Consider the following 19,197-nt stretch of genomic DNA (forward strand, 5'->3'; position numbering starts at 1 on the left):
GGAGAGCATTGGGTCTCATAAAGTGCGTGGAAAGGCGGCTAATGTATTACAAACAGAAAAGTACAAACAAATGACTGGTGCTTCTGTCTGAAGTGTGTACAATTATTTACAATTGGAATTTTATGAACATCTTTGAGTGAAATTTTCAGTAGTCATCAGACGAAAGGCACCGCTGTTAGGGATACTTGCTTAGGTCAGTCGTGCCATTATAATTTCACACTCTGTGTGCCACAAACTGCAAGCAATCAGCTGCATTCACTCTAGGGATGATTCACCAGATGGAAGAACCATCTGATAACAGAAGTGAGTAAAAAGTAATTTTTAAAATAAAATTAATGTCAAATTATTTTTGTTCTTGCACTTTCAGTAGGCAATGCTGTGAAATAATGGAGTTTGCAGGACTGATATCTCCCTGACGAATGCCCACAGGCTGTTATTTAGCCATTCACCGTTAGTATAAGGTGTTGCTGATTTCATAGCTTACTACCATCTACTGTTTTTCCTTTGATCAGTTATTGTGTAATTAGATAAAGATATGAGTACAGCTGAATGTGACTCTTCCTTTAAACTAACCGTTGGCCTGTAATTTGCAGAAAGTGATGCATACGAGGAAGCGGCACTCAGAGTTGTACCATGAGTTGAATCAGAAGTTCCACACACTGGACAGGTACAGCAGGAAAAGAGCATCGTATGAGGTAAAGCGAGAGAGTTCATCGAAATCCTCTGACGTACTGTCTGAAAGAACCTTTAGCCACACAACTAACAGTTATATTAGCCTGCATATCATTATGGCTGTTTCAGAATGTTCTTTGGCAGTATGAATCATATCACTCTATGACTTGCTTTTTGGCTGTTTTAGTCAATAATTTAATACAGATAAACAGTGAAATATTATTCACCCTCCATTCATTTCTATTGCTCATTATATGATAATCAAGGACAAAGGGAGCTGGAATACACACTCACATGCATGTATGTGCACGCGCGCGCACACACACACACACACACACACACACACACACACACACACACACACACACACACACACACACACACACACATACACACACACACACACACACACTACACAGCTGGACACCTGGGGACAATTTGGACACTACTGTTTCACCTTCCAGCATGTCTTTCGGATATGGGATGACTAAAAACTGGAGCTGCATTTTAGAAAGCACCCATGGACATAGGGAGGCCATGTAGACCACAGAGAGATGACATCCCAGTTACGAATTGAACTGATAAGGCTATCATATGATGGTGTCGTTTGGCTGTTGAATAACTTTGTGTGATGGAATGTACCATACACTTTGTTTTCTAATTACAACAGGTTAAAGGTTAATGTAAATAGTAACACATTATATTAAATATTACTGGCATTTTAATAAACTAATGAAAAAAATAAATGTTTAATGTAATCACCAAGTCAGGCCAGTTAGTTGAACTAGTGAGTTTCTTAAATTTGGCTCAGAGACCAGTTCTGTGTTACAGAAGCATTTTTGTTTTCTGGTCAGCCATCTAAATGAACCAACTTGCACTTGCCAGGTATGAAAACTATGATATGTGACCAATAATGACCAAAATACATTGAAAAAGGAGTTTCAGGGCATTGTTTATGCACTGCACAAAAACAAAGACAACCTTATGAAAACTGGATAAGTAGCTGGTACTGATGGAATATTAATATGGGAGTGGAATTAAGTTCTATGTGAACTGCTTTAGTTATTTGTATTGAAACAAGTCATAGAGCAGTGGCTGCTTATAGGTGCTGGGAGCACTGAAGGATGTTAAATTTTATTGATTTGTCTATCACTAACGAATGGTCGAGGATGTGACTGTTGGATTTAATGCAAGACCTGTTTTATTTGCAATAGAAAGTTGACATGCATGGTACTTGAAGACAATGTTGTAACAAAAAGTATTATATTACTTCAGTCTAAAGATAATTTTCCAGTGCTTAATTCTGTGTGGCTGGATAACAGAGATTATATCTCATGTACTGACTACATTTGTACAGCTGCAGTCATTTTTTTGTGAGCTACTAAGGGTTCAAGTGGCAACTGTTTAGGATTAGTGTAAATCTGAGAAGGGGAATCAGACTACGAAAGTCCCTAATTTTTGTAAATATTAAAGTAAAACCCATTCTCTCTGAAGCAAAACACAGTCACCATTTCTCAATAAATGAAATCAGTCATGTAAGATAGCATAACTGGTATTTCAATTTTCAATCATAAAAATGTATTGGTTGTGCTTATGAATGCAGGTCTCCAGTAGGACAAATTTGTATTAATTTGTACAAGATGATACCAAAGTGTGTGGTCTTGTGAGTTGTGGAACAGGAGGAGGGACATTTGTGTGTGAATTCAGGATTACTTTAGGCCTACAGAAGGATAGGAAGACTACCCTAAACAGCCTTGCACCTCCTAGAAGGAAGAGACTGAAAACAATAAATGCAGTCTGGCTATACAAGAAAGCATAGAATGCAAATGACAGGATGCAGGCAAAGTATGGAAAGAATCATGACAAAAATATAAAACACCTCGGTATCTTGAAAACTTCAGAATGCTTCTCAATTGTACTAAAAAAGTCAAAATGAAGACAAAAAAACTATACTACAATAAGTTTCAGAATAATACCAAGCACAACCCTAAAACATTTGGACATCCATTAAAGGAATCCTACATTCTGGCCAGAAATCCAAACCAAACTCCTCTCCTGATAACTCAACACTCGAAATTGCAATGCGCTCAATAGTCCCGAAATTTAACTTTGCAAAACTGGATCATAGAACAGCAGCACTGGGACTGCTGTCTGAAGAAACCAGAATGGTGTCACTAGCTTAGACCAAAAATTGAGTTTAGAGTTTTTAACTTTCCAATTTATAATGATTAAAAAAAGTACGAGGAGGACCCCCTGTGTGCCGAACTGCGGTCAGAAAAAATGACTTGTTAGATAAGGATCGCACCAGTGCAGGGCAGCAAACTGTAACTCCAGTGTATGAAGTCAGAGGCTGGCAGCTTTTTATAAGATCTGGTGAAGGACTTGCACATCTAGTCATTTACTATTAGTTCAGGAGAACTTGTAGAAAATAATCTGCAACATCCGTGTTGAAAAATATCTAACTTGTTATTTTGCACAAAATATTCATTTAATTCATCAACCAGTAAGTTCTCAAATACCTTCATATATGGAAAGTAGTGTAACTGGTCTGGGATGGTTACATGAGAACAGGTATTTTCTATATACATTTTCTAAATACTGGAAGATAAATAACATTTTTCCAACCTGAAGGAAACGAGCAACATAGAATAGAAAAAATAATTACTTTAATAAAGGCCAAACATCAGGATCCTTCTACGGTTGTTTCAAATCATATGTCAAATGTCTGAGCCTGGTATTGTTACATGGAGCAGGTGTCAGAGGATAAAGTCTGCTCTGCTTTCTTGAGAACAGACATCAAATGTTTGAGGCTAGTATGGTTACCTCAGAAAAGGTGCCAGATGATATAGCCTTGCATGGTAATTTGAAAACTGGTTTCAGATGGTGCAGCCTGGTATAACAACTGGAAAATACATATCAGGTGTTTCTGTCTTGTATGATAACTGGGGAACAGATAGATGTCTGAGCCTTGTATGGTGACTTTAGAACAAGTATCAGATGTCTGAGGCTGGTACAGTTACATGAGAATATGTATTAGATGACAGATGGTAACTTGAAAACAGCTATCAGATGTTGCAGCCTGGTATAGCAATTGGAGAACAGATATTGTGTTTTACAGCATGATATAGTAACTTGGGAAGAGACAGCTGTTTGAGTCTGGAATGGTTACTTGAGAACAGGTATAGGATGAGGGAGCCTGGTATGGTTACTTGAGAACAGGTATCAGGTGATGGAGCCTGGCATGGTTACTTGAGAACAGGTATCAGATGGTGGAGTATAGTATGGTTACTTGAGGTACCAGATGATAGAGTATGGTATGGTATGGTTACTTGAGAACAGGTATCAGGTGATGGAGCCTGGCATGGTTACTTGAGAACAGGTATCAGATGGCGGAGTATAGTATGGTTACTTGAGGTACAAGATGATAAAGTATGGTATGGTATGGTTACTTGAGAACAGGTATCAGGTGATGGAGACCGGTATGGTTACTTGAGAACAGGTATCAGATGGTGGAGTATAGTATGGTTACTTGAGGTACCAGATGATAGAGTATAGTATGGTATGGTTACTTGAGGTACCAGATGATAGAGTATGGTATGGTATGGTTACTTGAGATACCAGATGATAGGGTATGGTATGGTATGGTATGGTTACTTGAAGCATCAGATGTTGACCTGGTATGTTGACCTAAAAGAACAGCAATCAGGTTGTGGAACCAACTGTCACAGCCACTATGAACAGTAAATTCACCAAGTGACTCTCAAAGTGGACCAGGTCATTTGGTTGGCAGGAACGAGTATTAAATCTGGGTTACTGGGTACATACTCCCTAGATAACCACATTTTAGACCAGAGCCCAGTCACCACTACAGTGAATATGATCACAAGCTGTTGCTCATATTCCTGCTGCTTTCCTTCCATTGGATAAAAATGTAAAAGGAATGAAAACCGTGCATGTGCTGCCAGTGTCTGCGCTGATGTTTATGTATCGTGTGCTGCCAGTGTCTGCGCTGATGTTTATGTATCGTGTGCTGCCAGTGTCTGTGCTGATGTTTATGCATTGTGTGCTACCAGTGTCTGCGCTGATGTTTATGTATCGTGTGCTGCCAGTGTCTGCGCTGATGTTTATGTATCGTGTGCTGCCAGTGTCTGTGCTGATGTTTATGTATCATGTGCTGCCAGTGTCTGCGCTGATGTTTATGCATTGTGTGCTACCAGTGTCTGTGCTGATGGTTATGCATTGTGTGCTACCAGTGTCTGTGCTGATGTTTATGGATCGTGTGCTTCCAGTGTCTGTGCTAATGTTTATGGATCGTGTGCTACCAGTGTCTGTGCTGATGTTTATGCATTGTGTGCTACCAGTGTCTGTGCTGATGTTTATGGATCGTGTGCTTCCAGTGTCTGTGCTGATGTTTATGGATCGTGTGCTACCAGTGTCTGTGCTGATGTTTATGGATTGTGTGCTTCCAGTGTCTGTGCTGATGTTTATGGATTGTGTGCTACCAGTGTCTGTGCTGATGTTTATGCATTGTGTGCTACCAGTGTCTGTGCTGATGTTTATGCATTGTGTGCTACCAGTGTCTGTGCTGATGTTTATGCATTGTGTGCTACCAGTGTCTGTGCTGATGTTTATGGATCGTGTGCTTCCAGTGTCTGTGCTGATGTTTATGGATCGTGTGCTACCAGTGTCTGTGCTGATGTTTATGCATTGTGTGCTACCAGTGTCTGTGCTGATGTTTATGCATTGTGTGCTACCAGTGTCTGTGCTGATGTTTATGGATTGTGTGCTTCCAGTGTCTGTGCTGATGTTTATGGATTGTGTGCTACCAGTGTCTGTGCTGATGTTTATGCATTGTGTGCTACCAGTGTCTGTGCTGATGTTTATGCATTGTGTGCTACCAGTGTCTGTGCTAATGTTTATGGATCGTGTGCTTCCAGTGTCTGTGCTGATGTTTATGTATTGTGTGCTTCCAGTGTCTGCGCTGATGTTTATGCATTGTGTGCTACCAGTGTCTGTGCTGATGTTTATGCATTGTGTGCTACCAGTGTCTGTGCTGATGTTTATGGATCGTGTGCTTCCAGTGTCTGTGCTGATGTTTACAGATTGTGTGCTACCAGTGTCTGTGCTGATGTTTATGCATTGTGTGCTACCAGTGTCTGTGCTGATGTTTATGGATCGTGTGCTTCCAGTGTCTGTGCTGATGTTTATGGATCGTGTGCTTCCAGTGTCTGTGCTGATGTTTATGCATTGTGTGCTACCAGTGTCTGTGCTGATGTTTATGCATTGTGTGCTACCAGTGTCTGTGCTGATGTTTATGGATCGTGTGCTTCCAGTGTCTGTGCTGATGTTTATGGATCGTGTGCTACCAGTGTTTGTGCTGATGGTTATGCATTGTGTGCTACCAGTGTCTGTGCTGATGTTTATGCATTGTGTGGTACCAGTGTCTGTGCTGATGTTTATGGATTGTGTGCTTCCAGTGTCTGTGCTGATCTTTATGGATCGTGTGCTACCAGTGTCTGTGCTGATGTTTATGCATTGTGTGCTACCAGTGTCTGTGCTGATATTTATGCATTGTGTGCTACCAGTGTCTGTGCTGATGTTTATGGATTGTGTGCTTCCAGTGTCTGTGCTGATGTTTATGGATTGTGTGCTACCAGTGTCTGTGCTGATGTTTATGCATTGTGTGCTACCAGTGTCTGTGCTGATGTTTATGCATTGTGTGCTACCAGTGTCTGTGCTGATGTTTATGGATTGTGTGCTTCCAGTGTCTGTGCTGATGTTTATGGATTGTGTGCTTCCAGTGTCTGTGCTGATGTTTATGGATTGTGTGCTACCAGTGTCTGTGCTGATGTTTATGCATTGTGTGCTACCAGTGTCTGTGCTGATGTTTATGCATTGTGTGCTACCAGTGTCTGTGCTGATGTTTATGCATTGTGTGCTACCAGTGTCTGTGCTGATGTTTATGGATCATGTGCTTCCAGTGTCTGTGCTGATGTTTATGGATCGTGTGCTACCAGTGTCTGTGCTGATGTTTATGGATCGTATGCTGCCAGTGTCTGTGCTGGTCTTTACGCATACAACAGCTAGATGGGTCTGGTAGCTGAAAGTAAATGATGTACTGAATCACAGCGCAGGTCTCCTTGTATTCATGAATGCTTTACTGTTTGGGGCACAGTGTGAGAAATACACAAATGGGAGCACTGTGTCCTGGTGCCTTGGTTTGAGTACCTGACAAAATACCTCTAGAGAGCATATGCAGGTGCGTTCATTTACACCTACATAAGAGAACTGCCTAAAATGCATGCAGGTGCATTCATTTACACCTACATAAGAGAACTGCCTAAAATGCATGCTGCAATTCTTTGTGGTCAACAGTAATATCACAAGAGGCATATCCAGGGAAAGGCGTCTGAGAAAGTATAGTGTTGGGCTTTGTATCTGTGGATATCATCGGAGGAAATACACTGTAGTGCCTTGTACCTGAAGGATGCACTGAAGGAAACAGACAATAGCGCATTTTGCTTGTGGGAAATGCCAGAATAAGCATACTCTGGTACTTATCCAATGAAGTGCAGGAAGAAAGACACTCTAGCACGTGTGAGGGCCTTCCCAAGGAAACACAGTATAAAACCTCCAGTTCAGCGAAGTTTCATAAGAAACAATTTCTCTTATATTTTGCTTGGGAGAGATGTCACAGGACTCACGATGAGGCAATTTGTTGATGAGGAGAACTGCTGGAAGAAATGTACACTAATACCTTGCACTTGTAGGAAGTACTCAAGGAAACATACTCCAGTGTCAGAGGAAGCATGATGTAAGTAACATTCCATTAATTACTTCATTTGGATTAAGGATTTCTTAGTTAGTAATATTTCTTTTCGGCCAGACCAAAGATTTGCAGTTTGATTTTATTCGTAATGAATAAAAGCTACCTCTGCTTAAAATAGCTGGAGAACAGTTTTATGAATTGACTTTGATATTTATTCTAGGTAAAGCCATCTGAAGGACATGAAGGAAATAAGTGCTTGAAGAATTATATTTTGTTATGCTGTACTTGAGTGAAGAATATTCTAGAACCGTGCATCAGACGGGAGAGGAATTAGAGGTAAAGTTTGGAGTTCAATTCAGACTCTTAAAGCTACAGACAGTAAGTGACCTTCCTCCTGTAGACCTGTTAATGATTCCCTGAATTTCCACTCACAAACTGCGTGAGCAAGTAAATCATTTAGCCATCCAATGATCCTGAGCTGCCCCTGAAAAGGGACTTGTATCTATTGACCTTATCTGATTATAAATAAATAAACTGTCAGATAGATTATGCTTGAGTGAAGTTTTAAGGAAGGTATACGTGCTGCACCATTTACCAGAGGGAAGTGCCCAAGAGGAAGCATAGCCTGGCATGGTGTAACCAATGAGAGGGTACTAAAAGAAATATACTTTAGTACCGGAGAGAAGTACCCAAGGGGAAGCATACATTAGTACATTGTACCCAACAAAAATACTAAGGAAATTATATTCTAATACCTTATAGTTAAGGGAACTCTTTGAAGAATCAAACCCCTGCACATATCACTTGAGAAGTGTTACTGAAAGTATGCTGCAGTACCGCACATTTGATGAAAGCGTTAGAGGGAACATACTGCTGCGTCGTTTATCTAAGTGTTCTAAAGGAAGATTATTTTGGTACCTCGTACTTGCACTTGCGGGAAGTGTTAGAGGAAGTATGCCTTTTACCCGAAGACAGTATTTGAGGAGGCATTTTCTCATACTTTGTACTTGAGGCGGTTGCTACTGAAAGCATTGTCTTTTATCTCTTCATTGAGAGAAGTGTTGGAGAAAGCACACCATCTCATACTTAAAGATATTATTGGAGGATATGTACTTATGTACTTTGTATCTGATACTGATCCTAGTGAAAGTAATCAATTGTACTTTGTACTTGTAGAAATTGCTGAAAAGAACCTATTCTGATACCTTGTACCTTGCGAAGGAGTGCTAGACAAAACACATCCTGGTACTATTTACTTAAGGGAAGTGTTGGAGGAACCATACTCTGGTATCATGCACCTGATGACTGTTTTGGAGAAAGCATGGGCTGCACTTTGGATTCAAAATAAGCTAAAACATAGACACAGTTAACTAGCTTTGTGTACTTTTGCCACCTCTCTATTTTCTTACTTCAACTACTGTATTGATTTATTTGTCATATTTTGGAAATTATTTAGAAGTTGCTGATTTTCTGAGCATTTAAAACGTCAAAAAGTTTCTTTTCTTTTAATAATGTATGGAAGGGAACAGTACCAATTATCTAGATGTTTCCTTGTGTTGCCTTAACAAAATGTCTATTATTTCTTGAAAGTACAGAAAAGAGACTTCAGCTGTTAATTTAAAATTTGTACTACTGATGATTTGCATAAGCTACTGACTCACTAAGATAATGTGAATTTGTCAGGACCAGGTGCAGTCATACATAATTATCAGATTTCCAGATGGTTTGTCACAAAAATAGCTAAAAGGTTACTCAGATGTGGATATTATGAAAATGTCACACTGACAGCCCCCTGGAAAGTATATGCCAAAGATGATAAAAACAAAAAAGGGCTTCCTACATGCTGCTATGTATAATAGGAAGAGCAGTTTCAGTATTTTGCTATCCTAAAGCTTGATAAGAATGCAGTTAATTCAATACCAAATGTTTACCTGTTTCAGAAAAAGCAGTCCTTTTAGCCACAATAGTTGTAAGGTCATTTCCTGTGGTCGTGCATTAAATAGGGTGCTGCTCCCTGTACATTTTTTGACAAATGCAGGGATCATCCTGTTATTTAACACACACCTGCTTCTTTCAGGATAGCTTTGCAATCTCACTCTTGAATAACAATTACAGGCTCACAGACAGGAAAACTAATCCATGTGTATAATAATTATTTATTTTTATTAGTTTCACTGATTGCTTTATCAAATGAGTTACTTATGATGTCCTTCTGTATCACTGTTGCAGTGGTCTTCATAGAGGGGATGTCCCTCCCCAGGGCAGCCTGATGCTCAGCCAGTGTGAAAAAGCCTAACAAACATCTTGAATGCTTCATACTCACATTTTATGCTTCCCGCAATGAACATAGGGCATAAAAGGGATGTACGCACACAACTGCCTAGAGCTTCTTTTGCCTTCAGTTCAAATGCCTGTTTTGTCAGTTGGTTTGAACCCCTTTTTGCTGTGCTGAATATTTAGCAATACCAGATAAGTGCCCCATTGTTTTTTTTTTTACTTTTCTTGATCTTATATTTTATTTTACAATCTAGAGTTCATGTCATCCAAGAAGGGAAAATGTCAGTGTGGGAGGCAGATTCCCCATAAAGATCAGCATGAACAGTGTCTATTTTGTTTGGGTGCTTCTCATGACCATACCATTTGTAGTATCTGTAAGGCATTTGTCACTAAGACACTCAGAAGCCATTCTTCCCTGGCCATTTATCTTGAAAACCAGCAGCATAAACAGTTAGCCCAGGCTACCTTGGCAGAATTCTTTAACCCTAAGTTACTCCCACTAGGTAAAAAGAAGGCCCAGAAGTCTTGGCTGGATTCTTAAACTGTCCTGCCTCCGCTGGACATCCCTCTAGAATCAAGTAATAACTCTGTAGGTCATTCAGCATTTACATCAGATTCCTCTGTAACGACCTCACTGGAGGCAGGCATGGATCTATCTTTTCACATGTCCTCTGAAGCTTTGCATGTATCTGCTCTGGACATTGAGAGGGAATACCTGCTGATTTTTTTGAGTGTCCTAGTGTGATTTTGCAGATATTGGTCAGGGAGGAAGTTCTGGGTTCTCTTCTTGAATCTCACTAAGGGATGAAACCTCTGCTATTTGTTAGGACTGATGTCCCTTCTAAGAAAAGACAAAAACTGAAGCATGTTTCAGTCCATCCTATGCATCCTCAAAGGGAATGGCAAGAGTTTACTCAGGGCTTGTTCTCTGCCTTAGTGGCCTTAAAGTCTTTTCATGGGGTTTTAGTACCCGCACCTGCTTGGATCTCTACCCCTTGTAAATGGCTTAGGGAACCAGATTCCTCAGATGAGGATTCTCTGTCTGATGAGGGGCTTTTATCCTATTCTTTACAGATGCCTTCACTTTTGGCTTATGGTTCAGATGAAGAGGAGTCTGTTAGACATGAGACATCTTTTGAGGAATGGTCCTTTGGAGCCACAATTGCTAGGATGATGGAATTCTTTAACTGGGATTCTTCTCAAGTTTCTGATATTCAGAGAAGATATTATGAGTTGCTTCACATGGATACTCCTAAACCATCAGCAGGTCCTCCTGTGTTGCTACAGGTGGATACTCCTAAACCATCTGCAGTTCCTCCTGTGTTGGCTGCCTTGTTAGATACTTTCATTGTTGCTTCCAAGTCTCCTGATTCTCAGCCTCCTGCTCCTAAGAAACCAGATAGGTTCTAGAAGATTCTTGAGGATTGTCAGTTTTTATTCAAATGTCCTTCTGCTGATCCTGCTGTGGTGTCAGTTTCTTCTGACAAACCTTCTAAACTTTTGCCTTCTGATAAAGATAGTAGGACAATGGAGAGGATTGGCAAGAAGGTTTACACTGCTTCTGCTTTGGCCTTTAGAGCTATTAATTAACAGACTCATATGAACAGGTATGTTCTTGCTTGATTGCTCAGGCTTGTTATGTTATTTATACTCTCCCTGATTCTGAAGGCAAATCCTCTGCCTTATCTTTTTAGGTTCTGCTTCTCCAGTGGCTTACCACTTTATTAAGTGTAGTTTTGATGCTGCTGAGGCCTCTTAGAGGGCTGCAGCTTTTGGGTCCATTATGAGACATTACTCTTGGCTTCATCTCCAGTTTCTACCTGAGGACATTAAGGACTAAGTTGTGGGAAGCTTCTTTGGATAATACATATCATTTTGGGATTGATGCTGCTGCTGACATGTTTAATTCTCTTGCAGAGAAAGGCAAGACCTTGCAGGACCTTAATGATATTTTTGTCTCTCCTCTCCCCAAGCTCCAGAGCAACTATCATTCCAGATCTGCTTTTGTTCACAGGATTCCCACCAGACATCTAAGAGCAGGAAAGGTGGGAGGCGGGCCCCCTCTGCTAAGGCTTCTGAGACATCTGTGGCCCAGAAACCTCCTTTATCTGATAAGCCTGCTTCTTCTTGATGGTTTTCCCCGCCCCCCCTTTTTTAAACCAAGTTCCTTTGTCCTTTTCCATGAAAAAATCCAAACCAGAAAGTGTTCACAAAAACACAAATACGGAGTGATCTACCTGAGTAAATGTAAAAAATGTGAATGTTTTTATGTAGGGAAGACCGAAAGACAGGTCAAAGAACGTATTTATGAGCATTTCTATAACATTGAGAAACAAAACCCTGCAAATGCCCTGGCCAGACACATTTCTAGCAATATACGGCACAACGTTTCTTTTTCGATATTGGAACAAGTTCCTATAGACATTTGGGGGGGCCCTGGTCACTCATTTTAGAGGAAAAGGAGCTAATTTGGCAGTTACAACTGAACACTTTTGCATTTTCTGGTTTGAATGAACAATGTAATGTGAAATGTCTGTTAAAATTAAAATCTCTAGAAAGATGATTTTTTTATAAACATTTATAACCAAACATTTTCTTCATATTATAGTAAGGAATAATAACAAGTTTTAGATTTTATTTTAGAATTTATTTTGGGTACATAAATATTTATATACATACATTTTTAAAAAAAATGGAAGTTTGGGAACAAAGGATGTGATGTCAGTTTTGAGGGATATTTAACTAATGTAATTTCCTTATTGTTTTTGTCTGATGAAGTTCACTCATTGAGAGTGGATGAAAGCACTAACTTTTATTGATTAAGTATTTTTTGGAGCCTTCATTTTCCTGCCTTTCCTTTTTGGATTTTATTAGTTCCTTTGTCCTTTTGACTCTCCCTTTGTCTTCCAAATTGACATCTCATCACTTCAGACTCTTGGGTTCTATCATTCGGCAGGGTTACTTCATGGTATGGAAATCTCTCCCTCCTTTCTCAGGGATTACTGAACCTCCTCTAAGCAACATCCTCATTTCCCAGAGGTTCTAGAATCTCTGTTGAACCAAGGGACCATTCACCCTATCCTCCCTTCCCAAGTAGGAAGGGCTTTTTATTCCAGGATGTTCCTGGTTTCTCAAAGAAAGGGGCACTCAGAGACCTAGTTTGGATCTCTCCAGGCTCAACATGTTTCTCAAGCTCCCTTCTTTTCAGATGCTTACTGGTCATACCCTGTTTCCTTGTTTATTACCCCAGGCTTTCCTGGTGACCTTGGAACTGAAAGATGCTCACCTTCATATCCATATTCACCCTCTTAAGAAAGTTTTTACGTCTCTGTCTGTCTTCCTCTCATTTTTATTTCTCTGCTTTGTCCTTTGGACTGTTTGCTGCCGTAAGGATATTCACAAAATGCCTTGCTCCTGTGATTGCCTTCTGCAGGCTCCAATTGAGATGTTTCCTTATCTAGGTGACCTGTTGCTTTAGGTGCCTTCTCACATTGAATTATTACAGGAGCTGCAGTTTACCATCAGTCTTTTTCACAGTCCGGGGTTTACTATCAACTTCCATCTCAGGATCATGTGTATCTGTGATGCAGGATTCAGATGGTACCAGTGTTGGCCTCTCTTCTGCCTCCAAAGGTATTGTCACTGATGGCCTTCTTTTAGTCTCTTCTTCTTCTGACTTCCATGCCAGCCAGGGAGTTTCTTTGGACCCTGGGATCCCTGTTCTGTTCCAGTGCTTCCTCAAGTCAGTTTGGCTGCAGTATCATCACCCTCTGGATTTCAGTGTACATCTCCTTCCCTCTCTCAAGAAAGTATTTGAATGGTAGATTCAACCATTTGCTCTCAACCCAGGCTGGATCTTTCAGCCTGTAGTCCCTTCTGAAGAGCTGTTCATCAATGCCTCAGACATGAGGTGGGGACATCTCTTATTCACCTGAAGATTTGGGGTCTTTGGCCTCCCCATCAGAAGTCAGACCATATCAACATCAAAGAGATGACAGCTGTGATTCTTGACCTTCAGGATTTTCACCCCATGCTCTCTCCAGGCCCCTTGAAGGTGTACACAGACAAAACTACAGTGATGTGGTATGTCAACAAGTAGGGGGGCATGAAATTTTATCTCCTGTGCAGGATGGCTCTTCAGGCTTGGGAAGTGGCTCTCAGTTATCAATTAACTCTTCAGACAGTATACATTCCTTCAGAACACAATCTGACAGAATCCCTGAGCAGCTCCAAAACACAGGCTCACGAACGGATGCTCCACAGAGACAGGTTTCTGGACATTGTCCATAAGTGGGATATTCCTCAGGTAGATCTTTTTGCCTCCTCTCTGAACAGGCAGCTTCCTGTCTTCTGTTCTAAAGTGCCATGCCATCTGGCATGGAAGACAAATGCCCTTTCCTTTCCTTGGAAGGGGTGTTTCTTTATGTTTTCTCTCCTTTTCCTCTACATCCAAGAATCCTGCAGAAGATTCAGCTGGACTCCTCAAAAAACCTTGCTAGTGACTCCGTTTTGGCTAAGACAACACTGGTTACCCCTCTTAATGCATCTGGCCAGGGACAATCATCATACGTTATCTCACCAGTTGGATGCCCTCACAAAGGACAAGAGGTCTCTCATCCATCCCCAGTTGTCCACTCTGCAACTAGCATTGTGGGTGATAGTGATTTGACCTCTTTCATGCATCTCTTTTCTAAGTATGTGCTCAGGGCTTTACAGGAGGCAAGGAAACCCTCAACCTCCTTGAATCCTCCTTTGACTTCTTGTTTTGAGGCCAGGCAGTTTCTAAAGGTGTTTTGCATATTAGGCCTCCAAGAAAACCTATTCCTCCTCCTCATAACCTTCATTTTATTTTGTAAAAATTGACTCAGGCTCCTTTTGAGCCTGCATAGTCTGCTTTTCTTGCAACATTGTATCTGGAAGACTGTTTTGCTGTCGGCTCTTACTTCTGATTGGAGGATTTCTGAGCTCCAGGTCCTTATGGCCATTTCTCCTTGTTTAGTTTTTCACAGGAATAGGGTGTCCCTTCGTACTAATCCTTCTTTTATGCTCTGGGTGGTAAACGAGTTGTCCTTGAATGAGTCAATAAAACTCCCTTCCTTTCTACCTTCTCCTCAGTCTGCTAATGTTAGGGTCTTGCATACCTTGGATTTGCACAGACAGCTCAGGTACTATTTGGATAAAACTAGGACTATCTGTAAGTCTGATCAGCTTGTTGTTTCCTTTCATCCCAGGTCTTTGGGTTTGTCTGTTTCTAAGCAAATCATGTCCTCCTGGATATCTGAAGCCATTTTCTTTTGTTATTCATTTCATGGCAAATCTCAGTCTATTAGATTAGAGCTCATTCCATTAAGGCTGTTGCCTCTTCTTAGGCTCATAGGATCATAGGCAGTTACTAGGCTAATGACCCTAGGGTCCTTACAAGCCTAGCCAAGTTCTACCCTTATATCCTTCATCAGCACCTAGTGCCTTGTCCAAGAGGGACACAGGTGGAACCCCTAGGTTGGATTTACAGTTACCAATCAACCGTCCAGATTGCGTTTGAAGAGGACCAATGACGTGCTCTGTTTGACATGACGCGGAAGTCTGTTCCAAAAGTGTGGTAACCTCTGGGAGACAAATCTGTCCCCCCAGCATGTTCTACTAATGTCACATAGCAGGTTAAAGTCTTTAGAGTGAGAAACCCCTATATCATTTGACTTATGGAGATGCAGCATTTGCAATAAAGCAAAGTCAGGGATTGTCTTGTACGCAAGGCAGAGATTTCCTCTGAGTAGTCTGTATGAAACAGAATAAAGTGCCAGTGATTTCAGGAAATCCCCATAGGACAGATGCTGAAGACCTTACATTTTTTTTGTGAGGAACCTTTATGGTCTCTCCAGTTTCTGCAGGTGCTTGGAAAGGTACATACCAAAAGAGGCGTTGTACTAAATTATGAGCTTGATGAGGGAAGAGTGTCTTCTTCGAGGAGATGGACACCAATTCCATCCTTGAAACTGATATGGTGTTCAGTGCTTACCTTTACTAAGCATTATAAATTGGACATGGTTTACAGGGCCAGAGCAGGTTTTTCTGAAACCATTTTGTATGGGTTTGTTAAGGGCTCTTCTCAGCCTTCCTCCTCTCATTCTGTTTCTTGAGCTTTTTTACTCTCCCTTCTGTACCGAATACTGCACAAGTGATGTAAAAGGACATAGTACAGTTGTGTAAAATCTTGCCATAACAGTAGGTGTCCTTCTCTTCACTGGTGCAGTGGTCACTCCCTACATCCAAACCTGCCTTGGTTTTTCATTTTTTGCTTCTGGATGCGCATGGACTCCTTTGTTCTATGGTGACTGTTCTGTTCTGGAGCAATTCAGATCTAGGTAGTTCCATCTGTATGTTCCTTTTATGCCTTATGTTGTGTCCAGGGAGTATAAATGTGACGTACAGAGCATACGAGATCTTTTAAGGCTTTTTCCTAATGGCCAAGCATTAGGCTGCCCTGGGCATGACATCCCTTATATGAAGAATACTGCAACAGTGAAGAAAAGGACATCTACTGCTATAGTAAAGATTTTACACAGCTGTACATTCTTATATCATACAGTATGTTGTTTGTGATGGGTTTTTTGCATCCACAGCAGAAGTGCACATTCAAAGATATACAAACCGTAGTCATTCTGACAAGAACACATAAAACAGCACTTGAAATGTTGATTATTTCTTCTTTATTTATTTTATATACTTATTTGTGTTTGATAACTGGGGAACATTGAGTAGTTTGATTGTATCATTTGTGAATGACCACGTCATGTTAAGGCTGGTGGGTACAGAAATTGTTTGCATTCTAAATAGAAATATTTTGCATCTGTCTGGATTAAACGAAGAACTAAATGACAAGATATTTTTACATGTAGTTTAGATTTATATATTTAATATTTATGAATGAACAGCCTGGCTGTATGCAGCAGTGGGATGCATACAGCTGCATGCAGCAGTGGGACGGTGACCTGACTGTGACCCACGTGGCCTCAGCACTAGAGGAGCTAGGCAGGGAGATGGGGGAATTGAAGGGACATTGCTCACTTGCTCCTGTTTTCCACTTACGCTAAGGGAGAGTTTAGGCACACTGTGCAGTGAAATTCCCTGGTGAAGACCAGGGAAACCATGGCTTGTGCCATTGCGTGGAGAGTGGTAGGCCTGATAGGAGGGAGTGCTCCTTGCAGAAGTGCAGGATGTCCTGTGCAGACAGTTCATGTCATGTCCCTCACCATTGCCTAGCAGCATGCATGTGAGAGATAGGCCTGCAGAAAAATTTCAAATCACCCCGACGGCTGCCTGAATGATGGCTCCTCCCAGTCAACCTCTGTCCAGTGGTGGAGACTGATGGGTTAATTGAACAGGAAACGGTTGATGACTGACATACATTAATGGCAGTGAGAGAAAATAAATACATAGAAAAGTGAAAGAGACAGAGATCTATTGAAATTAATCTAAATGTCATTAGACTGACACCAAAAATGTTGACCAGACAATGTTTGAAAAAGGAAAGATCAACACTATAACTCACATGATCTGAGGCACAACCTTGAATCATACAAAAGAAATGTATTTTTATGCATGTATTTATTTATTTTTTATTTTTTGCAAGGAGCAAGCCCTCCCCCTACTTCCAAACCCCTTGCTAATTATATACATTCTAAGATGGCACAATCCAGAGAAGTGGTATATACTTCAAACCCAGGGATTGTTGATCTCACACATTTGTTGACCAAAATGAGTTGACAAAACAGCTATCAAAGTTTGGAAGTTTTGCTTATTTTAAGTGCAGATAGATAGATAGATAGATATTAGTACATCTGTAGGTAAGGCATAGATGTCCAGCACAGACATGCAGCATTTAGAGTTGCTGTCTGACATTATTTAATTCTGTAGCCAGGTTTGTGATTCTAGTGCATTCTGTGTGCAGTCTGCATGTTGTCACAGTGTCTGAGTGGCTTTCATCTGGGGTCCCTAGTGCCTTCCCTGTGTCTGGGTTACTCTCTGCTGGGGTGTCCATTTTCTTCTCATACTCCAAAGGGATGCTTTTAAGTGCATTGGCAATACTCCAAGAAATCCACATGACTGCTCTTGTACATCATGTGATGGACCATTAAGAACTGGTTCCATACATATTGTGTGTGTATCCTGTGATGGATGATTTCAGACTAGTTCTGTCCATCTTGTGTGTGTGTATTCTAAGATGGACTATTCAATTCCTTTTCTATCAACCTTGCATCTGCATCCTCTGATGGACCATTTGAGGCTGAGTCTGTACATCTACTCCTGTCTTCGGTGCAAATGTCAGTGCTTGCTTTTTTGTAAACAACCATTCAGGACTGGGTTTGTGCACCTTGTGTGTACATCTGGTGAAAGACCATTGAGAACTGTGTCTGTACACCTTGTGTGTGCATCCGGTGATGGACTATTTAGGACAGGGTCTATACACCTTTTGTGTGTATCCAGTGATGGACCATTCAGAACTGGATCTGTACACCTTGTATGTGCATCCAGTGATGAACCATTCAGGACCGGGTCTGTACACCTTGTGTGTGCATCCAGTGATGAACCATTCAGGACTGGGTCCTGTACACCTTGTGAGTGCATCTGGTGATGGACCATTCAGGACTGGGTCTGTGCTCCTTGTGTGTGCATCCAGTGATGGACCATTCAGGTCTGGGTCTGTACACTTTTTGAGTACATCTGGTGATGGACCATTCAGGACTGGGTCTATACAACTTGTGTGTGCATCTGGTGATGGGTATTCAGGTCTGGGTCTATACATCTTGTATGTGCATTCAGTGAAGGGCCATTCAGGACTGGGTCTGTACACCTTGTGTGTGCATCCAGTGATGGACCATTCAGGACTGAGTCTGTACACCTTGTGTGTGCATCCAGTGTTTACCATTCAGGACTGGGTCTGTACAACTTGTGTGTACATCCGGTGATGGGCTATTCAGGTCTCGGTCTGTACCCCTTGTGTGTGCATCCAGTAGTGGACCATTCAGGACTGGGTCTGCATGCTTTTTGAGTGCATCCAGTGACGGACCATTCAGGACTGGGTCTGTACACCTTGTGTGTGCATTCAGTGATGGTTATTCATGTCTGGGTCTGTGCACCTTGTGTGTGCATCCAATGATGGACCATTCATGACTGGGTCTGTACACCTTGTGTGTGCATCCAGTGATGGACCATTCAGGTCTGGGTCTGTACACTTTGTGTGTGCATCCAGTGATGGACTATTCAGGACTGGGTCTGTACACCTTGTGTGTGCATCCAGTGATGAACCATTCAGGACTGGGTCCTGTACACCTTGTGAGTGCATCTGGTGACGGACCATTCAGGACTGGGTCTGTACACTTTGTGTGTGCATCCAGTGATGGACCATTCAGGTCTGGGTCTGTACACTTTTTGAGTACATCTGGTGATGGACCATTCAGGACTGGGTCTATACAACTTGT

At 41.3% G+C, this 19,197-nt stretch overlaps 1 protein-coding gene across 6 annotated transcripts in view; it reads left to right on the plus strand.

The window, feature by feature from the left end:
• Positions 1 to 19,197, plus strand: part of ADGRB2 (adhesion G protein-coupled receptor B2) — a 5,411,420-nt gene that overhangs the window by 5,347,182 nt on the left and 45,041 nt on the right. For all 6 annotated transcript variants that reach the window (XM_044082710.1, XM_044082742.1, XM_044082734.1 and 3 more), the window contains one exon: positions 594 to 695. In XM_044082710.1, coding sequence (XP_043938645.1) covers positions 594 to 695 — 102 coding nt within the window. The remainder of the gene's footprint in view (positions 1 to 593; positions 696 to 19,197) is intronic.

This window comes from Protopterus annectens, chromosome 1.part1 (assembly GCF_019279795.1).
Source record: "Protopterus annectens isolate FY-2018-M chromosome 1.part1, PAN1.0, whole genome shotgun sequence".
NCBI classification, from domain to species: Eukaryota; Metazoa; Chordata; order Ceratodontiformes; family Protopteridae; genus Protopterus; species Protopterus annectens.